The 24,721-nt window shown below is 47.2% G+C and overlaps 2 protein-coding genes across 4 annotated transcripts in view; one reads left to right on the forward strand and one right to left on the reverse strand.

Annotated features, from left to right (window-relative positions):
* SCAMP2 (secretory carrier membrane protein 2) overlaps nucleotides 1-9,381 on the reverse strand; it is a 32,655-nt gene extending 23,274 nt beyond the window's left edge. For both annotated transcript variants that reach the window (XM_081876417.1, XM_081876416.1), the window contains exon 1: nucleotides 9,197-9,381. In XM_081876417.1, the coding sequence (XP_081732543.1) occupies nucleotides 9,197-9,253 (57 nt within the window). In that variant the 5' untranslated portion in view covers nucleotides 9,254-9,381. The remainder of the gene's footprint in view (nucleotides 1-9,196) is intronic.
* Nucleotides 9,382-9,511: 130 nt separating this feature from the next.
* On the forward strand, nucleotides 9,512-24,710 carry MPI (mannose phosphate isomerase). 2 transcript variants are annotated; one of them, XM_081876369.1, is made up of 9 exons: nucleotides 9,512-9,636; nucleotides 11,811-11,932; nucleotides 12,973-13,100; nucleotides 14,444-14,644; nucleotides 15,105-15,246; nucleotides 17,330-17,512; nucleotides 17,727-17,900; nucleotides 20,100-20,308; nucleotides 21,526-24,710. In XM_081876369.1, exons 1-9 carry the CDS (start codon nucleotides 9,608-9,610, stop codon nucleotides 21,742-21,744), a joined length of 1,407 nt encoding a protein of 468 aa, XP_081732495.1. In that variant the 5' UTR covers nucleotides 9,512-9,607; the 3' UTR covers nucleotides 21,745-24,710. The 2 variants fall into 2 exon arrangements, with proteins under 2 accessions (XP_081732495.1, XP_081732496.1); XM_081876370.1 differs by having other exon boundaries at nucleotides 9,515-9,680.
* The last annotated feature ends 11 nt before the right edge of the window (nucleotides 24,711-24,721 follow it).

The raw sequence follows: 24,721 nt of genomic DNA on the forward strand, positions 1-24,721 counted from the left end.
TAAGGACAACTATGAGAAATGTTGGTCAGAAATCAAAAGGGATTTGGAAACTTGGACAAGACTAAAACTTTCCTTGTTAGGCCGAATAGCAGCCATAAAGATGAATGTTTTGCCGAAAATGCTATTTTTGTTTCAGACCCTGCAGATTGTGGACAAAGTGGTATGCTTCGGAAAGTGGCAGAGGGATATTTCTAAGTTTGTTTGGCAGGGCAAAAAGCCCCGAATTAAGTTTAAAATACTAACAGATGCGAAAGAAAGGGGGGGATTTGCCCTGCCAGACGAGGTTATATTATGAATCTGCAGCCTTCTGCTGGTTGAAAGATTGGTTTTTGTTAGAGAACACCGATGTCCTAGATCTGGAAGGGTTTGATAACGCTTTTGGGTGGCATGCGTATTTGTGGTATGACAAGGTTAAAGTTCATAAAATGTTTAAAAACCATATTGTTAGAAGAGCAATCTTTATGGTCTGGACAAAATATAAAGACTTATTGGAGAGTAAAACACCGAGGTGGCTTTCACCGGCAGAGGCCAAGGCACGCAAGAGACTTAACATGGAGGCCTACTGGCCAAAATATTGGGAATTAACAGAAAAAGATGGTGACAATTGGAAGCTGCAGAGTTTTGAAAATGTAAAAAGTAAGGTGCGAGACTGGTTGCATTATGCCCAAATTCGGGAAATTTTCAAAACAGACAAAAAGGTTGGGTTCCAGGTGGAAAAATCGAAATTAGAGATAGAATTGTTAGAACCTAAAGACAAATTACTTTCAAGAATGTATAACTTGCTGCTTAAATGGAATACACAGGATGAGACAGTCAAATCCGCCATGATAAAGTGGGCACAGGATATTGGACATAACATTATGTTTGAGGACTGGGAAAGGTTATGGACCACCGGATTGAAATTCACGGCTTGTACTGCCCTGAAAGAAAATATTATGAAAATGATATACCGGTGGTACATGACCCCAGTCAAGCTTGCTAAGATATATCACCTGTCTGATAATAAATGCTGGAAGTGTAAAGAGGCGGAAGGGACGTTCTTTCATCTCTGGTGGACATGTCCGAAAGTGAAGGCCTTTTGGGAAATGATCTATAATGAATTAAAAAAGGTATTTAGATATACCTTGCCTAAGAAACCGGAGGCCTTCCTTCTGGGCATTGTGGACCAGAATGTGTTAAAGAAGGATAGAACTTTTTTTATGTATGCTACAACAGCAGCAAGAATCCTCATCGCAAAGTGTTGGAAGACACAAGATTTACCCACACTGGAGGAATGGCAGACGCAGTTGATGGACTATATGGAACTGGCGGAAATGACTGGCAGAATCTGAGACTTGGGAGAAGAAAAAATGGAAGAGGACTGGAAAAAATTTAAGGACTATTTACAAAAATATTATAAGCTGTATGAATGTTAAGAAAATGCACTTTTTAGGAAATATTAGCCCCAGCAATGGTAATTAGGTGAAATCAAAATTAAGGCACAAGAAAAGAGAGGTGAAATTAAGAAAAATCTTTATTGCATTGCGTTTTAATCACAATATATAAGATCATGGTCACAATAACTTTGATTTTGGTAACTTGAAATTGAAAGATACAATAATGAATTGAAAGATACAATAAGTAATGAAATAAGATAATAAATAGCTGAAGACTTTGTATTATGAACATTGGGTTATAAATATATTGAAATGGGTAACATGACAAAATGAAAGATACAATAAGCGATGAAATAAGATAACAAAATGCTGAAATTGGTATTATAAATAATGCAGATTCGGGAAGATGTGGGGAAGTCCAAAAGATTTTGTAAAAGAAATATGATTTATGAAACTTTTGTATTTTATTCTTTGTTCCTTTTTATTTTGTAAAATTAATAAAAATATTTAAAAAAAAAAAAACAAATCCCCTGGGGTGAGCTCCCGTTGCTTGATCCCTGCTCCTGCCCACCTAGCAGTTCGAAAGCACATCAAAGTACAAGTAGATAAATAGGTACCGCTCCGGCGGGAAGGTAAATGGCATTTCCGTGTGCTGCTGTGGTTCGTCAGAAGCGGCTTAGTCATGCTGGCCACATGACCCGGAAGCTGTATGACAGCTCCCTCGGTCAGTAAAGCGAGATGAGCGCCGCAACCCCAGAGTCAGTCACGACTGGACCTAATGGTCAGGGGTCCCTTTACCCTTACTGCTTGTTTGCAAACCACAGCATGTCTTAGCAAAAGACTGGAGGGGGGGGGGGGATAAAATCAACCAGATCTCCCCTCCTGCAAGTGTGTGAAAGAGCTACTTCCCAGTTTGCTTACTTATGACAACTGTACAACAATGGAAAGGTTTCCTCTTCTCAGCACATCAAAAGCCTTCCTGAAAGGGAACAGAAGCTGCCTTCAGCTCTCCTGCTGAGATAACATTTGCAAACCACTTGACTGGAAATCTCAACTTGGTTGCTAGGTGGCACTCCTGAGTCCCTGTCCCCCCACTCAAAAAAAGCCTGACAACTGGTTAATTTCAAGCTGAAGCAGTTACAAATATTTTTGAGTGATCAAGCTGCACCGATGCCAGAGCACAACACCAGGCAGAGGGGAGACTTTGGCTTCAGAGCTTGATGGGAAGAAGACGAAGAAAGACGTTCAAAGCTCTGGCTGTGAGCAAAATGGATGGTTTATTTCCTGTTGCAAAACTTCAAGTCTATTCTGCTTTGGAGGCATGTTGCAGTGTCACTGGTGTCACCAGCAGTTTAGCTTTCCAAATCTTGCCTAGCTGCAACATAAGAAGCTGCTTTTTTCAAACTCAGGCCACTGGTTCCCCCAACTCAGTCTTCTCCAACCTGACTTGCAGGGGCCACCGAAGGCCTCAGACTGAGGACTTGCCCACCTACACCAAGTGAATTTAACCTGCATCTTCCATATATAATGCACATAACCACTAAAATACGGCCTCTTGCTTGCATTTAGAAATCTCCCCACCCCAATTCTTCCTACTTCTAGTGATATCTTCCCTCTGGATAACTGTGTTCTTGTGAAGCTGTTGTGAGCACACTACTTGTCTTGATCTAGACTTTTAGCTCATAAAAGTGAAGCAAAATACAAGGAAGTATCCATTTAAAAGTCACAAGATCTCCCTGCGAAGTTATGCCAGTTTAAAGATTATAGACACAGAGCAGAGACATATCTGGAAATCAGGAGCAGGGATCATAGAATGGTTTTCACGCTAGATATAAATTATTCTTTAGAATTTGCAAGAAGTACAAGAGATGTGAGAAGGCAGGTTTAATTTAAGAAGGTAGACATGCACAGACACTGATCTAGCTCACCCTTAAGCAAACCGTACACCTGTATTCCCCCCCCCCCGCTGCAGAAACAAAATCAGGAAAAGACTACAGTGCCTTCTGCTCACTAAAATGATTTGCACTTGGTCTATCACAATCAAGGTAGGGAAGCCCAAAATCACAGCTCATAAGCCATAGCAGGTTTTAGCTTAATGTGATGGGAGTCTCTTAGATGCCAACATGCAAGAATAGGAGACAGAGGCAGGCTGGCTAGATAGTGGAGATGAATCCTCAGGACTCAAAAAGTTGACTCCAGATGGCTAGTCTACGGGAGTAAAAAAAAGATGGGGAGTAAACAGCTCAATTTAAGGCCAATTCAGTCAATTAGCTACTACAGAGTATTCAAAAACAGGTTTTTGTTTAACAAAATCTTTTGATTATGTTTCTCTAAGCTAAATGACAAATGATTTGCTTTTTGGAGGGGGAGAAAAACAATGGCATCAAAGCAGAAGCAAAGGGAAATCAATGTCCCTGGAACATTGTAGACTATTGTTAGTCTTTAAGGCATCACTAGACCTTTTGCTGTCTTCCCTGCAAGAGGCTAACATAACCACCTTCAGGAAAGTGAAGTAACAATGCGTCTGTTAAAAGCAATAAGTGGGTTACTACAGAAGCTTCCAATTTCATTATGCAAGACCGGGCTTCCTCAACCTCAGCCCTCCAGATGTTTTGAGACTACAATTCCCATTATCCTTGACCACTGGTCCTGCTAGCTAGGAATCATGGGAGTTGTAGGCCAAAAACATCTGGAGGGCTGAGGTTGAGGAAGCCTGTGCAAGACTCACTGCTAGACTTTAAAAAGGATCTAATTCCAAGATAACATGAAAACATGGGTTTCATTTGAGTTCAGATTTATTCTTCATTGATAGCAATTACAGGAAAGGAAGAAGAGCTGATCCAATGAAATACAGTCATACCTCGGGATAAATACGCTTCAGGTTGAGCGCGTTCGGGTTGCGCTCCACGGCGACCCGGAAGTAATGGAGCGCATTACTTCCGGGTTCCGCTGCTCACGCATGCGCAGGCAGTCAAAATGACGTCACGCTCATGTGCGGCGAAATGCGGCACGCACAGACGTGCTGTCGCATCTTATGTTATGTTCAGGATGCGAACAGGGCTCCGGAACGGATTCCATTCACATTCTGAGGTACCACTGTACCAAGAAACAGAGCAAAAGGAAGCTTTCTAGCGGTGACCCCTTTCTGGAAATTTAGGGTTGGGAAAATCTCCTAAGCACCATTATGGGAAGGCAGATGCTGTCCCTTGAATGCTTCCTGTGAGTTGCCCCCGTGGCAGAATGACTTGTTCTCAAAAAGTAGAATCAAAAGGAAGCGCAGTACCATGGACGACTCCTGGGTAGAAAAGCCTATCAGCTGTTTTCACACACAAAGTAGTGCTATGTAAAACAACAGCACCCAGACCAGGACACCTGGTCCACCTTCACAGAGACACACAGTTAAACCAGGGCATCACTCACCACCTCCAGACTGCTCAGATCATAGGTGGTACTATGGAAAAACCATCCCAACTCTTTTATTTTTATCATTTTATCCCCTTGCCCCACCATCTTTGGTTTTTGTTTTTTTTTGTTTTTTTTTTTGCATAATTTTCATTTGTTCTCAGATTTATGTGTAAATAAAGAAAAAGAAAAGACGCCAGGGTTGTCACATGGTGATGATCAACATTCATTTTTTCCCTTTCTTTTTAAAGTGGCAAATATTTATAATGAAAACAGATACAACTACAGAAGAAAAAAAGGGGGACTTGATGGGGGGGAGTATTGATCGAAGGAGAGAAAGGCAAATAAACATGTTTCATTAGATCAGTGCTAGCTCAGTATCTATGCAATTTAATTGGATAAAATCTGTGCAAGTGTCCATATTTTGAAGAGGAAAAACACATACAGTCTTTGTTTTCTGTGGTGAATGCAGGTACCATCCTGGAAGAGGGACTGAAATGGGAAGTGCCTCTTCCAAAACTTTGCCTCCTATATGTGGTTTTTACTTTAAACAAAAATACAGTACTAAATACTGTTTGAAATTGAAAATATGTTGATCAATTGCCTTTTTACTAAATTTTTAATCAATTAAAAATTACAGCCTTAGAAAGCACATACACAACTTAAGTATAAAAGGCTCAATACCATACACAGTCCAAGGAAAAGAATGTTGAAAAACACCTTTTAGTAACTAGAACAGGAAAGGTCTCTATGCTATTGTTAGCTTTGTTGCAGTTTGCCGGCCCTTTAAACTGGAAGGCTTCAACAGCTGATTGCCACAAAGCAACCTTGGTTCTCACATGGGAGTTCAGAACTGCAGCTACCTGAATAGCTTGATCTGCACACCCACACCCAGGTCTCCAAGATTAAAATGCTGGATCGGGAGCCATCTGCCAACTCCCTTGATAAACAAAGGCATGTTTCAGAGATGGCCAGCACTGCCAATGTTGTTTAGTAAAATATGAGTGACACTCTGGGAACAGAAAAGCTCCTAGGGAGATTCATTCCCCTGAAAGCTGAAAAGAGAGGACAGTGCCCATGAGTTTCGTATATTTACCTCTGAACCCAACGGTTTGATAAGGAAAAAAAAAACACTGTAGTGCCGGGGGAGAATGCATCACTTGAGCAGGAATGGGGGACCTGCTGATGTCCAAGCATGCTAGATTGCAACTCCCATCATCCCTGACCGTTTGGCCATGCTGGCTGTGACTGGTGGGAGTTGGGAGTCCAGAACACCTGGAGAACCACAGATTTGCCACACTGGCTATAAAACCAGCTTATTCAATACAAGGTTGTTTTGCACCAGTGTCACCTGACACAATTGCAACAACTGCTTCATCCCAGAGGCCCAGCCCTTCCCACTTGGGGGCTTCAACAACTGAGGATCCTTGCCGGCAAAGAAAAAGCCCTTTCCTGGCAAGCATGTCTGACTTGCTAACTTGGAGGCATTTATTAGGCCAGATTAATACATGCCTTCAGCAGTGCAGAAACTTCTTGAAGACACAACCACACAGGGGCTACTCCACACAGGAAGCTCTTTGTCAGAAGCACACCCACACACCCTTAGTTCCAGGGGTTCTCACTACAACTCATACAAACAACTTGTGTGAAAGTGTGTATACAAGCCATATCACAAGGCTAATTTCACATGTAAGATCAGGCCTTCAAAAAAGGAAAGTCATGGCACCTGCATTTACTATGTGCTGCCTCACCACGCTGTAGGGCTGAGCTTAAAGTGTGTCAGGCATAGGGCCTTTTCCTCACCACAGGCTCTCGCTATATTGAAGTAGGAGCAGGGAACCTACTGCACTCTATTGCTAGACTACAACTCCGATTGGCTATGCAGGCTGGGAATCTAAGCTCTGGAGGTTTACAGAGTGCAATCCAATGCACAATTCCTTGAAATTACCACTGAATTTAGTTGGCCTTATTTCCAAGTAAACACCCAAAAGGTTGTAAAATATATAATCTGTTCTGCATGTGTATGCATTTTCATTAATGATTCTTAAGACATGCTTAAAGTCATAAATGTTGATAAAGATGGATTCAAAAAAGGAACTCAGTAATCAAAAGAATGTTCTGCAGCTTAACCCTGAAGAACCAATTTAAGCCATTAATTATGCTCCTTTAAACCCAGGCACATCAGATTGAATTGACCACATACAGAGAGGAGAGCAGTCCAGCTTCTCTGTGCAGTCCTATGTGTCTTCAATCAGAAGTCAGTCCCACTGTATTCATAGGACTGACTACCTAGCAAATATGTTTAGGACTGCAAACTCAGTGTCCTAAAAGAATCAGAACTACATTATGAGCTTTCATAGTGGGCAGTAATGTTCTCATTCCACCCATCTCATGTACACCTGAGAAGCATCAGATGTAGGAGGGCAGAGTCAAAGCAAAGTAGCAATATGACAGTGATGTGCTAACAGGAAAAGCAATACTGGAGAAACTGAAGAAGAGTCGAAGCTGTTATAAAAAAGCCAAAAGGATTACGATTTCCCACAGCAACAGTAGAATTAGCACTCAAATTCACCCCATCACACAAAGAGGTGTTCAGATCAATGAAGCTGGATGCCTGGCAGCCAGACAGCTCTGCAACAGGTAGCCAATCTGGCAGTCTCCAGATGTTGCCAGACAACTTTCATTGATACTGATCACTGGCCATACTGGCTGAGGCATGTGGGAGTCCACCAATTTAGTGAGGGCAACAGGTTCTTCACCCCTGCTTGACAGAAGCAGCTGGCATTTGCAATAGACGTGTTGGTAAGTTGTCATTTATTATTTGCTTAAGTGCCTAAAGCACACTATGCACTGTACATGATGAATGGTTAAGTTGTCATATAATAATTGTAAAAGTGCCTAAAGGATACTGGGCACTGGGCATGAATTCAAACCTAGAAATTCCTACCTACAGGCTTATAATCTAAAGTTTAAAAAGTGTACTTATCAGTAGAACTGTTAACAGTATGGACACATGCAACTCTGCCCCTTTCAAGAGATAATGCAGTGTAGTATCAAAAACCTGGTGTGTGTTCTTGACAGAGCAGCTCAGGAAAGGAAACTGCAACACCACTACAGAGCATTGCTCATGATTCTGTCATGAGAAGGAGCAGCAAGCAGAAATGGAGCAGCAGCAAGCTCTGCCTGGTACAAGTCAACGAATTAAGAAAATTGCTACAAACTTTTGCTACAAAAGTTTGCCTGGTACAAGTCAACGAATTAAGAAAATTGCTACAAAAATTACAGCTCCCCAAAAGTGTCAGTAAGCAAACACTCCTTTTCCTCAACAATGAAGATACAGTTCTGCCTCCCTGCCACTTGGTTCTCAAAGGAAAAACCTGTTTGCCAAGACAAAATTTGTGTTTAAGGATGGACATGCCCCCATCCCATCCTCAGATGATCCTGTGTATTAAGAAGCAACAGACTATGAGATGGGTAATCTTAAAAGCACAGGGCTTGATTTTCCATTAGAATTAAGGTTACAGGCTACATCCATTCATAACTGAAGAAGCCCCAAATCTTGTCTGAGGCCAGACTGGAAATCCCCCCTGTAATTTACCTTGGGCTTAAATCCATAACTTCCCTTTCCCATTCCTGCAGTTCACTGTGATACAACACCTGCTTCTGGAGGGCTTGTTATGTTCACTGGGCCAGTGTTTCCCAACCTTGGGCCTCCAGCTGTTTTTGGACTACAACTCCCATCGTCCCTAGCTAGCAAGACCAGTGGTCAGGGATGATGGGAATTGTAGTTCAAAAACAGCTGGAGGGCCAAGGTTGGGGAACACTGCACTGGGCAGTGAAGAAACACGTGACCGCTTTTATTTTATTTATCAATTCCCTCATTCATTGCATTTTCATTCCAGTCTTCCTCCAAGGAGCTCAAATCCCAAAACTCAGATCTTCCCAGTCGTTGTCCATCTGACCCAGCCTAACCCCTAACCCAGGCTTCCTCAAAGTCAGCCCTCCAGATGTTTTGGACTACAATTCCCATCATGCCTGACCACTGGTCCTGCTAGCTAGGGATCATGGGAGTTGTAGGCCAAGACATCTGGAGGGCCGCAGGTTGGGGATGCCTGCCATAAGGGGTGATTGAGAAACAGGGCTTCTTGGTTCGAGGGCCAAGATCCCCCAACGTGGCTAGGAGACTACACGGAGCGAGCTTACTTAAGCCCGGCTCGCTCCAGGCCCTGCCACCTCGGGGGCCACAAGGAGCGGGAAGGGGGTTTGCCGCCCTCCTGCTCCCACGGAGACCCCTCCACCCGGCCCCTACCCCGGGGCTCTTTTGCAGTCGAGGGGGCCAGAGCCGAGGGGCGTGGCCTATGCCCCCCCCGCCCTCCGCGGCCACAGGTGTTCCCTTCACACACACACCCCCCGCTCACCTGGAAGGGGTTGACGTCGACGGGGTCGGCGAAGGGGTTGGTGTCGAAGGCCGACATGGCTGCTGCCGCCGCCGCCGCCGCTCTCCGAGACTCAGCTCCGCCGCACCGGTTCTCAACCCGGTCCGCTCCCTGGAAACGGCACACTTCCGGGACCAGGGGTCTCCTCCCCGCTCCTCCTCCGCCTCTTCCCCTCGCGCGCCTGCGCAGAACGACCCGCAAGACGCAGGCGCACTCCTTCGCCACGTGACAAAGACGCCTTTTTCTCTCTCTCGCCTTTGTGACCTCATCGAGCCGCAGAGGAAAGGGCGCATGCGCAAATACAGGACGCGCACTTGTTCGCGCTCTCGCTCTGTCGCTCCGGAGATGGAGGAGAAATAGATCTCAAGATGAAGGGGAAGTTGACTTCCGGGCATGCGCACTGAGCGGAGAGAGCGCTCCAGGTACCGTAGTGTGCCGCGTAGTGCGCAGCAGTCTGTTTAACTCGGTAAGCGTGAATGTAGAATGGCAGCCAAAATACTAACAGCAACACACTACTGTATATGAATTGAATTACATTTATATCTCCCCCATCTCCTCTGAGTAGTTTCTTTACTTTATGCCTTAAAGGTATTAAAGAAGGGGCCAGGCAAGCTTGCTTGAGGCTATTCCTTGGACTTTAATTAATAACAGTGATGAACATGAAAATCAGGGCACCACCACAGAAAAGGCCCTGTCCCCTGTGGTCGCCTGCAGAACCCCCAAAGGTGGGCCAGAGCCCTTCCAGGCAACCTTAGCATACACAGGCAGGCTCACCCACAAGGAGACGCTCCTTCAGATCCCCAAGGCCTTTTGGGGGAAGGGTGAGCAAGAAAAGAGGAACCAAGGTCAGCTTGCAGGTTGCTGAACAGTTTGCAGTAGGCCCCAAAGTGTTTTTGACTTCACCCTCCCTGTCAATAGCAGCAACAAGGGTTGTTGTGCGTCATCATATTCGTCATCAAGTGCTTTAGCAGCCTTTCTTAAAAACTACACAAGGCAACTCACAGAAATCTACAAATATATGCTGCAATATTCTAACCACCTAATTTAAGAATATAGGCTGCTACAATCTCTGATTTGTAGTAACCTGCAGGGCAGTTTTAGCCACATCTATTCAGAAGGAAGTCCTATGCAATTCCATGGGATGTACCCCCAGGGTTAGGATGGCAGGTTTAGTCTTAGATGTAGATCAGGCACCCCAAACTTGGCCCTCCAGATGTTTTTTGGGACTACAATTCCCATCATCCCTGACCAGTGGTCCTGTTAGCTAGCGATGATGGGAGTTGTGGTCCCAAAACATCTGGCGCACCAAGTTTGGGGATGCCTGTTGTAGATGCACCTCACAGAGCTGTTGTGGAGGAAAAAAGGATCCATCTACATTGTCTCAAGCTCCCTGCTGGAAAAGTGGGATATAAAAATAGGAAATATAATAAATAAGAATAAAACTAACAGATTTGCATTTGAATATGTGTGGGCCATCCCATTGCACTGCATGTGGGATACCTGCAGCAGCTAATCGGCTCCCCTCCTAGATTCACCATTTAGTACCTGACTTTGCAGCAGCTGAATGCAAGTGTGATGGACTCCAGTATCCTCATTAAAGCAAAACAAGTCCCAGATGCTGGAGGTCTGTGCACCCAATTTGGGGTTTTACTGGCGAAAACCAGTACTTTGAAACTGAAACCACTGATCACCGCCTTCTTCCAACAAGCCTAGTTCTAAATTGAGATTTTTGTCCTGGTCAATATTTGTATTAGATTTGAAACTGTTTCTGTATATGTTGTCGTTCGAACAGTCATTATATATGTGATTGTTCTCTATGCTTTCCATTGTGGTGTTGCTTCGAGATGTTTCATAGGAAGTGATTCAGCTGTGGAAGAACAGGAGGAATGGGATGGGGCGGGGGGGGGGGGGCAACAAGCATAGCCTGCAACTGCCCTGCAGGAACTGTTGGCCCCTCCTGGGCCCAAGTCCCACTCAAGGCATAAAATGATATAATTGTAGAACTGGAAGGGACCACGAGGGTCATCTAGTCCAACCCCAGCAATGCAGGAATCTTTTGTGAAATGAGCCTATTAAGAGTAAGAGTCTTCTGCTGTACCGACTATTCCAGCTGCAGCAGGGTTTACTTCTGAGAAAAGGCTTGCGGAACGGCTTAATACTTGCCAGACCTAAATGTTGGAAGAGCTTGATTAATTAATTGCATTAATACATTTCCGGCAACTCGTGCGTAATATAGCGCCTAGCCTGGCTAAAGAGCCACGTTTCCTGGAACACAAGAGGGATTTTATTTTTCACTCGTTCCAGGGGGGAAACCACCAACCCCTCATCTATAACACGCCACTCGGCGCGGATCAGTTGAGAGTGCGGGAGAAGACTCGGATCTGGGTTCGAATCTAACCGCTCACTCCCGAATCTGACCATAAACCTTTAATAAAGTCCAGCTGCCCGTTTTGCGATGCTGCGGAGCGTTTCGGGGGCTGTTCGGAGCCCCTGTGTGGCTGCTGCGCTGCACCGGTGCAATTCCTGCTTGCAGCTCCAGGACGCGGCAGCCTGGCCGGGGCTGAGGCTGACGGGCGCTCTCGCTCTCCCTCCCCAGACACCTGATCCGGAGCGGCGGACTACTTTTCCCGGCGTGCCCGGCCAGCCGGCCGGCCGGCGCCTGGAAGAGGCGGGGCAGAGCGAAGCCGAGCAGCGTCGCGGGGATGGCGGAGCTGCGAGGTGAGCGAGGCCGGGGCAAAGGAGGGCGCCTGCTTGCCCGCCTTGGGGGTCCGGGGGGCGGCGGAGGGCGGCTCCTCGTGCTCCCCGCCCGCGTTGGACGGAGGGGCTCCGGGACAAAGCGGCGGCGAGCAGGAGCAGGAGCCAGCCGCTCCGGGTGGGGAGGAGAGAGGCGTTCCCGCGGAGCGAGCAGGCAGGAGCGGTGCCCGCTCTCGGGGGAAGCCCGGTCCCTCCTGCGCCTGCCGGGGGTGGGAAGGGGTTCCGAGCGTCATCTAGCCCAGTGTTTCCCAACCTTTGGCCTCTAGCTGTTTTTGGACTACAACTCCCATCATCCCTAGCTAGCAAGACCTAGTGGTCAGGGATGATGGGAATTGTAGTCCATAAACAGCTGGAGACCAAAGGTTGGGAAACACTGATCTAGCCTAACCCCCGCCATCCAGGACGCGCAATTTTGGCGCCCCTGACCAATGATCGCCCAACCTCTGCTTAAAACCCTGCAAGGAAGATAGGGCCTTTTTCACAGCGGCTCCGTTGGCCAAGAGTAAATTTTGAAGGCCTGGCAAATCTATTTTACTGCTTCAGGCCTTTAAAAGAAAAGAAAAATTCTTCAAGCCATCTCTTTCCTTCCCATTAGTGTCTCTGGCCACCGCATCCCACCAAACCATATTGGGAATTGTAGTTTGTTTTGGGCACTGAGGGTTTTTAGGAGACAGAGCTGCAGTTCCCCATTAAGAGGGGTGGACTGTGAAAACCAGAGGGAACTGTAACTCTAAAAGGTAACTAGGGCTCTCTCAGCATCCTTAACAAACTATAGTTCCCAGGATCCTTTGTGGGAACTCATGACTATTTAAGGTGATCCTGCTTTAAATGTGCAGGTGAGGGCCTGTGTCAAGATGCAGGGTAAGGGTGAGGTGGGCTCATTTACCCTAAGAGGGAGCATCCTGACAACAGCGTTGGAGCTTTGGGGCCGACTGGGGGCAGCTTCCCACATTGTGTCCTTGTGCATGACCTCCCACCTGTGCCTGTGTCTTTTGCTTGCTCAGTGTTTCCCTTGGCCTGCGCCGTGCAGAACTACTCCTGGGGCAAACTGGGCCGGGACAGTGAAGTGGCCAGCCTCCTGGCAAGCAGTGATCCAATGATCCACATCGAAGCGAGCAAGCCCTATGCGGAGGTGAGTGCAAACTGCCTGGGGGCCCTTGGAGCCAGGCTCCATCCCCTCCTCCCTCCCATTCCCAAATTCCGTTATATGGCAGGGAACTTGGATCAAGGTGCTCGGATCAGTCAGGGTGACCACTTGCGGTCTAGACCCTTGCCCCTCTTGCCTGATAAAAACCAGCAGGGAGGGAACAGCTGGCTGGGCCAGGGAGGTGATCAATGCCTCTTTTTGAGAGGGGGTGGTCCCTGCCTGTTTGAAGGAGACAGTGGTAAAACCACACCTTATGAAACCTTCCCTGGATTCAGAATACCTAACAAACTACTGGCCAGTTGCTAATCTCCCTTTCCTGAGCAAGGTTCTGGAACGAGTAGTTGCTTTTGGAAGAAACTGATTTTCTGCATCCATTTCAGTTTAGGCCCAGTTTTGGCACAGAAACTGCTTTGGTTGCTAGTGCAAAATTCAGCGGCCGGGTTGCTCACTGGAGCAGGATGGTTTGAGCATATTACACCGATCCTAGTCTGACTGCACTGGGTACCAGTTAGTTTCTGGGCCCAATTCAAAGTGCTGCTTTTGACCTATAAAGCCTTAAATGGCTCAGGACAGCAATGCCTCAAGGACCATCTCTCCATATGAACCTACCTGGACCCTGAGGTCGTCTTCTGAGGCCCCACTTCGTGTTCCACTTCCTTGAGAAGTCCAGAGGGTCACAACACGAGAATGGGCCTTCTCTGCAGTGGCTCCCCGTCTGTGGAATACTCTCCCCAGGGAAGTTCGCCTGGTGCCTTCATTTTACACCTTTAGGTGCCTGGCAAAACCATTCCTTTTTAACCAGGCCTTTTGATTGACATCCTATGCCCTTTTAAAATGTGGGGGGTTTGGGGGGGGTGCTATTTGGTTGTTTTTATTTTGATTAAATATATTGTGGTTTCATATTTTGATTTTGTTCTATGAACCACCTTGAGACCTCTGGGTATAGGGTAGTATGTAAATTCAATTTTAAAAAGCAAAAAAACCTCACGAGTCTGAGCTCTCAGCCCTGTCTAAAGTGGCCACGGCGGAACTGTCACAACTTCTGCTCAGAAACTGATTTCTCAGGGCTCCGAAATGGGGAGACAAGGTGCCACCTTTCCTTTGTTGACAGATGCTCAACTCCCATCAGCCCCAGCCAACAAGGCTAGTGGTTGGAGCTGATCGGAGTGCAAGAAACATGCTGTACTCCGAATCCTATCAGGCCTGATTTCTGGCTGTGCTGCCTGGGGCTGATGGGAATTGGAGACCAGCACCTGGAGGGCCACAGGTTGCCCAGATGTGCGCTAAGAAGTTTTGTGCATCATCTGTGTGCTCTCTTTTCCTCCTAGCTCTGGATGGGCACTCACCCCAAAGGAGACGCCGTGATTCTAGATAATCGCATCCCCCAGAAGACCTTGCGGCAATGGATCGCGGACAACCCCGACTGCTTGGGCACCAAGGTCAAGGAGGCCTTCCAAGGCCAGCTGCCCTTCTTGTTCAAAGTGCTGTCTGTTAACTCAGCCTTGTCCATCCAGGCTCACCCCACCAAGGTAAGGCCCTCTTCCCAGGGTGCCAAACGGCATGGAATCCCGCTGAGCTTTCTGGACTTTGCAGGTCAGGGACAAGGAGCTTGAAGGAGCATCAGCGGTTGAAGCCGGAGTTCGGAATGGCGTGCAAGGGAAGCAGGTGCTCATCTGTTGGGTCCAGAGGTTCCACAAGGAGCCTTCCACCAACAGGCAAATTGAACCTTTTGGATCCAGCCCAAAGTTTCACGTTAATGGGTTAATGTCCGATCCTTCTGGGGTCACAGCACAGATTCCTCCTGCTTCTCTTCCCATCCTTGGCGTATTAGCCCACCCCTGGGTGTGTTGCCTGGTTCCCCAGGTGCTCTGTGGCTCGCTGAAGCCATGGCAGAGCACCCGCCCCCCTGCCTGAGCAGACTGACTGTGAGACTGGAGCCTGGGGCTCAACACCTGTCCCCCCTCTTCCCTCCCTCTTCCCCCCTCCCAGGAGCTGGCAGAGAAGCTTCATGCCCAGTATCCAGAGCACTACCCAGATGCCAACCACAAGCCGGAGATGGCCATCGCCCTGACGCCCTTCGAGGGCATGTGTGGCTTCCGGCCTGTTGAGGAGATTGTGTCTTTTCTCCAGAGTAAGCATGGGAGGGGAGGGAAAGGGAAGGAAATAAGTACCAGCAAGATACAGGGACTTGGGTGTCCCAACTGGGGATGGAATTGTGTCCTTGGAACCGTGTTGTGATGGAAACAAGCATCGCCTCCCTGCAGGCTCACCCATCCTCTCCCTCCCCTAGCACAGCCACGAGGAGGCAGGTGGCAGCACTTGCTTTCAGTTTCGGTTAACCACAGTTTAGTGTTACAGCCCAGCCCTCAACCGTGGTTTGCTTAATAGTAGTATGTTGAAATCAAGTTAGCTTCTTGAACTATAGTTTGAATTCGGCTTGTTTCAAGCAAGCTGTAGTTAAGATTGACCACACAATTAGTTGGGCTTGGTTAACATGACATGAACTGGAAGCAGAAGCTGCTAACTGCCCCCTCAGGGACCTGCCAGAGGTGGAGGAGCAGCAGCAGCAGCCTGGAGGGTGGCTAGATTCCATGTAGCCTTTCTTTTTAATATTTTTTTTTAGTTTTTCAAATTTTGAAATTTACAGTCAATTGTCAAACATCCAAAATAAAAAGAGAATTCCCTAGATTCCTCTGGACTTCCCTCCTCCCCTTTGTGGGTCCTTAATTAACTTCCTCCTGCATCTTCTCTATTAATCCCAATCTATTAAATCTCCATTACAACCATAATTCAATGTTAAACTACAAGTATTATTATTCCAATCCAACTAACAATTTTAATTGTTTAAAATGATTTTTAAGGTAAATTATTTATTTTCCCCATTCCTGGTCTTCCTGATTTCTGATTCTTCTGGTCATTTTTGCCATATTGGCTTAATTTGCCATTCTTCTCTGGTAAGGATTCTTCTTCTTTCCATCTCTGGGTTAGAAACAACCAGGCAGCAGTAGTCACATACATAGTCTTTTCTGTTCTGTTGTAATTTTGGCTCCTAAAGGGACCCCTGACCATTAGGTCCAGTCGTGGCTGACTCTGGGGTTGCGGCACTCATCTCGCTTTATTGGCCAAGGGAGCCGGTGTACAGCTTCTGGGTCATGTTGGCCAGCATGACTAAGCCGCTTCTGGCGAACCAGAGCAGAATTCCTTAAAGGAAAGCTTCAAGTTTTTTTAAGAAAAAGTTATTCTAAACATTTTTTTCACTTCATTATATATCATCTCCCAATTTTTTTTTACTACTTTTCAAGTCCAACACATATGATAAAAGGTGCCTTCTTTTCCCTTACATTTGCAGCATGTATTTGACCTTGTTTTATACATTTTAGCTAATTTACTAGGAGTTAAGTACCAACAATACATCATTTTCATATAATTTTCTTTCAAAGTAAAACATGTTGTAAACTTCAAGTCCCAGTTCCATAACTTCTCCTATGCTGTAAGTTGTATATTATATTCAAAGTCCCTCACCCAGTGTATCATAACTGATTTAACCTGTTCATCTTTTGTATGCTATTCTAATATTACTTTATACATTTTAGAAAGCAATTTGGTCTTGTTTTCTAACAGTTCTTTTTCAAGTTTAGATGTTTCATTAAAAAGCCTTTCTTTTTATCCATCTTAAATATATCATTAAGTGGATGGTATTCTAGTGGCTGGGGAAACCCAGCCAGATGGGCGGGGAATGAATGAATGAATGAATGAATGAATAATATTTATTTATTTTATTTATTTTTGTGACCAACCAGTTAATAGTTGTCTTATATCTTCAAACCTCTTTAATTTTAATTGATGTTCTACTTCCATTAATAATTCTTTATAAGATGCCCGGTCATTTCTCATATTTAATTTTTTTGGAGATGTTGCTTTCAGTGGGAAAGTCATCATGGTGTTTTTCGTTCTAATAAATTTTTATATTTTCCCCATACTTCATAAACCACTTTCCTTACTACACGGTTTAGGAAAGCTCTATGTACTTTAACCTCGTACCACAAATATTCATGCCAACCATATCTGTTATCATGACCTTCAAGATCTAAAACTTCAGAATTTTTAGTGATATCCATTCCTTTAGCCAGCATAGACAGGATGCTTCATAATACAGTCTTAAATCTGGCTAGACTCCATGCAGCCATTCTCAGTGTCCTTTGGGTTCCTTGCAGACGTTCCTGAATTCCGGGCCCTGATCGGGAATGTGGCGGCGGAGCAGTTGGAACGCAGCGTGGGCGAAGACCCCCGGGGTGTCTCTGCCGCACTGCGCATCTGCTTCACCCGGATGATGAAGAGCGAGAAGAAGGTCTTTGTGGACCAGCTTAACATGCTGGTGAAGCGGATTTCTCAGGAAGGTGGGTCTGGTGTGAGACATGGGTGCTGGGGAAGTTGTGGCCCTCCAGGTGTTTCTGGGACTGCAACTCCAGGCACCCTTAATCGTGGTTGGCCGTGTTGTGGGAGGCTGATGGGAGCGACCTGTCTGGGGGGTTAGGGCCTCCACTATAAGGCGAAACTTGGCAACCAGCAGCTGCTGCTCACCAGACTCCTCCATGTGTCTCCATCCCACAGCAGATGCAGGGAAAGATACTTCGGCCAGCTGTGGGGAGCTCCTCCTCCGCCTCCACTCCCAGTACCCCGGAGATATCGGCTGCTTTGCCATCTACTTCTTGAACCTGATGAAGCTGCAGCCTGGGGAGTGCATGTTCCTGGGTGCCAATGAACCCCACGCCTACATCTGCGGAGGTGAGTTTCCGGGCATAGAAGCAAAAGAGCATACAAGCATACAAGCAAAAGGCTTGGAGGTTGAATCCTGACAAGACAGAAGTACTGTTTTTGGGGGACGGGGCGGGCTGGTGTGGAGGACTCCCTGGTCCTGAGTGGGGTAACTGTGCCCCTGAAGGACCAGGTGCGCAGCCTGGGAGTTATTTTGGACTCACAGCTGTCCATGGAGGCGCAGGTCAATTCTGTATCCAGGGCAGCTGTCTACCAGCTCCACCTGGTACGCAGGCTGAGACCTTACCTGCCCACGGATTGTCTCGCCAGAGTAGTGCATGTTCTGGTTATCTCCTGCTTGGACTACTGCAATGTGCTCTGCGTGGGGCTACCTTTGAAGGTGACCCGGAAACTACAACTAATCCAGAATGCGGCAGCTAGACTGGTAACTGGGGGTGGCCGCTGAGACCACATAACACCAGTCTTGAAAGACCTACATTGGCTCCCAGTACGTTTCTGAGCACAATTCAAAGTCTTGGTGTTGACCTTTAAAGCCCTAAATGGCCTCGGCCCAGTATACCTGAAGGAGCATCTCCACCCCCATTGTTCTGCCCGGACGCTGAGGTCCAGCACCGAGGGCCTTCTGGCGGTTCCCTCATTGCGAGAAGCAAAGCTACAGGGAACCAGGCAGAGGGCCTTCTCGGTAGTGGCGCCTGCCCTGTAGAACGCCCTCCCATCAGATGTCAAAGAGATAAACAACTACCTGACATTCAGAAGACATTGTATGGCAGCCCTGTTCAGGGAAGCTTTTAATGTTTGACGGACTATTGTAATTTAATATTTTGTTGGAAGCCGCCCAGAGTGGCTGGGGAAACCCAGGCAGATGGGAGGGGTACAAATAAATTATTATTATTATTATTATTATTATTATTATTATTATTATTATTATTATTATATTTGTTTGTTTGTTTGGCCACCATATCTCCTCTCAAGGCAGCTTCCTAGGTTTATGGGATTTAACCACTTGGATTGAGCACTTGTGGGGGGGGGGGAGCAGGGCTGCGGCCGTGGGAGAAACCTAGAAGGGGTCACGTATGGCGCCCAAGCCTAACGCTCCCCACTTTGGGGTTTGCGTCTGGGCGCTCCATTGTAATTAGCGCTTTGAAAAACTAGAGCAGCCCTCAGAGGAGAGGCAGCCAGGGTGGCAAGCAGGTCTTGTGGCCAAGTCCCGCAAAGGACAGTTGGGTGCACTGAGTCTGTGAAGATCAAGCGGCGTAGAGCGCAGCTGCATCTTAAGACCTGATGGGCTGCCTTGCAGAAGATGGGGCAGACTTGCTCTCTGTTGCTCAGGAGGGCAGGAGTAGAGCAAAAGGTGGAAGCGGAGAGGAAGCCACCTGTGGCGATCACACAGGGTCCCCGGACGTTTAATGGTCTATTGATCCCTGTGCCACCACTGTGCTCGCTTCCCCGCTGCCACCAACCTGTTACTCTTGGGTAAAACACTGAGTCCTGTCAGTTGTTAAAAGTGAACCAAATAAACAAGTTTATTTTATAAACATTAACAAGTTTATGGTTTCTCAGATAATATTCCTGTCAGTATCTTAACTTTAGCGGCCTATACCTTCCTAATACCTTCTGACTGATTATCTCAACTGACTCCTCTTAACAAATTCTCTCACTCTCACATCAGACTAGCCCAACACACAGACTTATCTTCTCTGTCTCTTCTAACTCCAGACTGACTTCTCAACCCCACCCTAACTCTAACTTTAACGCCTCCCCTTGGGTTCCCATTGGTTAGTCATTTTACAATTAGTTAACCCTTTCCTTATGATGTCACACACCTAGGAGGGCAAATGCCACACCGCCCAATGGCGGTTCCGGCAACGGAATTCCTTGGCAGCCACTTCCTCCAGATGTGCTAGACTCCAGTTCCCATCACGCCCCAGCTGGCACAGCTGATGGTCAGGGATGATGGGAGTTGTATTCCAGAGGTGCCTGGAGGTCACTAGGTTCACCATCAATGCTGCAGCTGCAAGAATCCTGCGCTGGCCTCAGAGGGCCTTGCCAACTCTGAAACTCTTAGTTTGAGATGACAGGGAAGGGATGATAAAAGAGGGTTTCTTGAGATGGGGCAGGAGGGTGTTTCTGGAGGGCCTCTCATGCCACCACCAGCAGCCTCTGCACTTCCTGACGGGCAGCTTCTCTTTCCTTCCTGCCTTGCCACAGATTGCATTGAGTGCATGGCCTGCTCTGACAACACGGTGCGTGCTGGCCTGACGCCCAAGTTCATTGACGTCCTCACGCTGTGCGAAATGCTCAACTACACGCCGGCCCCTGGCAGCTCCAAGCTCTTGAGCCCCGTCCAGAGCCGCCTGGACCCTTGTGTCTACCTCTACGACCCGCCTGTCCCAGACTTCTCTGTCATGAGGATAGAGGTGAGCTTCTCGGGGGGCTTCCCCTGCCCTGATGACGGCAGGGGGTTCCTGCTGCAAGATCCTTTCAAGTGCTGAGGTGGTGTGAGGCACCTGCTCCCTGTGCAGCTTGGCTCAGATGGATCCGTCCACTTTGGTTTCTCATTCTGCCCTCACCCCGAATCTTAGGTTCAGTTTGCTCTCTTTATGGATCTCTTTGCAGTTCATTTTTAAACAGTGTGCATGGAAAATGTGTAAAACACATTTATGCACACTGTTGCCTCTAATATAATGCATGTTGGCGCATTATTTTCACTGATACACACTTTCCCCAAATGATGGGTTGGAGAAGTGCATCACACATTTGGAGAACAGCATATCTCCAGGGATACCTGCTCTCAGATTGCATGTTGGTTCAGAAAAGTGTGAATTAGGTAGCTTTGCATGTTAATGCAAACTCTACAAAGTTGCCTCCCTGTCCTTACATGGGCCCCAACTTTATTTATAATGACATTCTTCCTCCAAGGAGCTTGGAGTGGCATGTGTGGTTCTCTCTCCTTATGTTTAAATGGGGATTTTTGTGTGAAACTCTATATTTTTTTAATGCACATTAAGACACGGGTGGCGCTGTGGGTTAAACCACAGAGCCTAGGACTTGCTGATCAGAAGGTTGGCGGTTCAAATCCCCGCGACGGGGTGAGCTCCCGTTGCTCGGTCCCTGCTCCTGCCAACCTAGCAATTCAAAAGCACGTCAAAGTGCAAGTAGATAAATAGGTACCGTTCCGGCCGGAAGGTAAACGGCATTTCCGTGCGCTGCTCTGATTCGCCAGAAGCAGCTTAGTCATGCTGGCCACATGACCCGGAAGCTGGACGCCGGCTCCCTCGGCCAGTAAAGCAAGATGAGCGTCACAACCCCAGAGTCGGCCACAACTGGACCTAATGGTCAGGGGTCCCTTTACCTTTAAGACACAAGTGGCACAGGACACCCGTGAAATTAGCGTGGGCGAGAAACAGACATGCCTGTTGTTGCCTGCTTTTACAGTTGCTGAAATCTCAGTTTGGCTTGAGATGGAGACCAGCTTGCACTGCTGGGCACTCTGGAGGCTGGAGGGAAGTCAGGATCTTCCATTGCCTCTGGATTTGTCGCACGCCCGGCTCATTCGCTTCCCACTTAGTGAGGCAGGAAGATAAAATACCCAGGCCCCACCTCTACTGAGCAAGGGTTCTGCTTTCTCTTGCAGATTCCTTCCTCCATCAAGCTGTACCTCATTTCAGCCATCGACTCAGCCAGCATCCTGTTGGTGGTACAAGGAACTGCTGTCGGGACCTCCACTGCAGCCGCTTCAGAAATGGCTGTCCGCCGTGGCTCTGTGCTCTTCATCTCCGCCAACGAGAGTGTCTCCTTGCACCTGTCTGCACCTGATGGGATGTTGCTCTTCCGAGCCTGCTGTCTCGTATAATGTGGGGTGCTTGGCTCTTTCTTCTCTTGCTGAGACTCCAGTAGAAACGGCTGTGTGTCCTCTGCACAGCCAGTTACTCCCCTGACCCATCAAACCACTGTATCAAAAGCCCAAAGCATTGGCGCTCACCCCTGTATTGTGGGCCCTCGTTTCCCACACAGCTAGACTCTATCCAGGGAGAACCCTCCTGTTCCTGTAACGGTTCTGTAAAACATGGGGCTGGGAATTCTCCAGTAGACCTTGTCGTTTTTTTAAAAAAACTGCCATCTCCACCTTGTGCTAGACCGTTCTGCTTTTGAGGGGTAGCGGTCTGCACACCCTGAACTTTAAAAATGCTGTAAAACTTATGAAACCAGCAGTCAATGGTGTGCCTCTCTCCCCCCCCCACCCACCCACCCTGGGAAGAGGGTGGAAGTTTGGAAGAAGGGCTTGGTGATGATTTGAGCTTCCCAGCCACTGGAATTCCCTCTTAGCCAGGACATTCTGCCTCCTGCCCTTTACCTGGGAGGGCAGGCAAAAGCTTTTCTCCACCTCGCCCCAGTTCCTGCCGATGGAGAGTGGTTGGCTATCATTGCTTCTAATTCCTGGCTGACAAAAGTTTGCTCTGGCTGTAGTGGACAGCATGTTCTGGTGTGAAAGTGCTTCCTCCTTGAGGGCCAGCTGTGGGTGGTTGCTTAATCTAGGAATGGTTCTGTCTGCCCACAGCAGGGCCATGTGAGTTGACCCTAATAGGAGTTGGGAGTCCAGCAACTCCTGGGGAACCATGGGCTGCCCACCCCCAGCCAACACTCCTGATATCGGGATGGGAGGACAAGCCAGTAGTACGTTTTGGGTACCGGTGGCTTTTCAGGTGCAATGTCACTGGACTTCCATCCTGGGCCAGGTGGCAGAAATATGAAGTCCTCTAATGCTACAGGCCTGGGGGGCAGGGCTTTCGCTTTGGGTGCTTTTCACCATCTGCTTTCCCCCCAGTAGCATTTTCCCAGCACCATGTAGGAAGCTCTGAGTGGTTCTATCCACTGTCTCCATGTGGGTGTCACAATAAACCATAGCTTGTTGTGATAAGAACAAACCTGACCCTGCTCCAGCTCCAGCTCCAAGTGCAGTATGTGTCTTCACTTTTCCTTGTTTGAAACAAGCACACCACGGGGTTGATGGAGCTGGCTTGTTCCAAACAAAACACAGTGAAGACAAAACAGTTTAGGGCTGAGATGATTAATTAAAACTGGCAGCCCAATTTTCATATTGTTCCTCTCCCTCAAATTGGTTGGGGTGAGAGAGGCTGTGTGGCGTAGAGGCTCCTTTCTATCCAAACGTAGCCAGTACCTGCTTTCCCTGCAGTAGTTTGGAACCTGTTTCCCAAGCAACCAGGAAAAGGGTCCCCTGGCCCAACTAGTGTGCTAAGTTTGGAGGCAGGCTCAGATTTTTGTGGCCTGCAGGGGCTGTGGTTATAAGATGATCAAATTGGCAGCTCATGTTTGGCTTTTGCACCAACAGGAAGAGAATGGCTCTTCCCTTAAAAACATCAGATAACCACATCTTCACTGTATGGTGAAGCTACTTACCTGGCATTTCAAAGTAAAGTACCAATAGCTAAAGCGAGTGTTATAATCACTCTGCGCTACCCCTTGCTTCCACCTCTTGCAGAAAAATTCATTGAACGATATAAAAAAATTCCTTCCAGTAGCACCTTAGAGACCAGCTAAGTTTGTTGTTGGTAGGAGCTTTCATGTGCATGCACACTTATTCAGATACCTTGCATGCACATGAAAGCTCATACCAACAACAAACTTAGTTGGTCTCTAAGGTGCTACTGGAAGGAATTTTTTTACTTTGTTTCGACTACAGCAGACCAACACGTCTACCTACCTGTAACTAGAATCATTGAATGATGGTGCCCTAAACTCTTGGGTAAGTCAGTGCTATAAATTCAAGCATTGCTAAGGAACAGGCGCTGCCTTGGGGCAGGGCAGAGCGGTGGCCTTTCAGTTGTCACTGGCTTACAGCTCCCATCATCCAGAACCATTGGCCATTCTGGCTGATGGGCGTTGGGGTCCTGCAAGATCTAAGGGGTCAAAGGTTCCTCACCCAAAGTTCAGTTCTGTGGTTTGGGGAGCAGGAAGCCCAGCCACTCTACCTTCAATACAGTTTGAAGTTGCAGTGTTATAAGTTGTTGCTTGTGGAGGGAGGGAAAGTCCACTTTCGCTTCCATTCAACAACTCTGGTTTGATTTGCATGCTCATTCATTTGGGGCTCAGTATATTTCAGCAAAGAGAATTGCCCCAGTTTCTCTTTAGCTTCCCGCCAAATAGGAGGAGTGTGGCCTTACCATAGCGGAGTGCCAAGCAGGAGCGACTGTTGTCTTCTGCATAATGATTTTAGAGAGAAAAGTGCAGGGGGGAAATACAGAACCTTCAGAGACTGAAATAACAGTTATAAGTGAAAAGAAATAGGATGTTGGGGGACTGGCAGAATACATGCGTTGTCTTAAGGGGTTGTGTATCAGAATTTGAATCTTGAGGTCATCCGTCAAATGGATTTTGACTCCAGATTCTGGCGCTGCAAATTGTAGAACTGTTGTTTCAGCATTTGACATTTTGATAGCTGCAGTCAACCACTTCTTACCATTTGTGTTAAGAGATGTGTGGACCCAGTTGTACACTTTATACAAACTATTTTGTTCCTAAATTAACTGGAGGTTTGAGATGTATGTACAGAGTGTGTGCAAGTAAAGACCCCTGGAAGAGCCTGTATTCCGGCTACCATTGTACTGTATTCCACATTTCACAGGTATGGTTATGCCTAATAATCCCCAAAGAATGAAACAGGGAGATGAAATTCAGATGGGTTCAGAAACAAAAAATCTTCCCACCAGTGTAAAGCATCAGTTGTTTTAAGAGTCAAATGCAACGAGTTAAAGTTGACTAAATAAAGAAGGTGCTGTAGAGGACAGGCCCTGAGAATAACCTGTCTGGTG

Source organism: Podarcis erhardii (assembly GCF_964252035.2).
Source record: "Podarcis erhardii genome assembly, chromosome: 9".
Lineage (NCBI taxonomy): Eukaryota > Metazoa > Chordata > Lepidosauria > Squamata > Lacertidae > Podarcis > Podarcis erhardii.

What these genes read in the sequence shown, in the direction of transcription:
- MPI (XM_081876369.1), top strand. Translation starts at nt 9,608, where the DNA reads ATGCGCACTGAGCGGAGAGAGCGCTCCAG. An exon ending in CGAGCAAGCCCTATGCGGAG is followed by an intron (nt 13,101 to 14,443) that starts GTGAGTGCAAAC and finishes TTTTCCTCCTAG; the next exon opens with CTCTGGATGGGCACTCACCC. An exon ending in CCACGCCTACATCTGCGGAG is followed by an intron (nt 17,901 to 20,099) that starts GTGAGTTTCCGG and finishes GCCTTGCCACAG; the next exon opens with ATTGCATTGAGTGCATGGCC.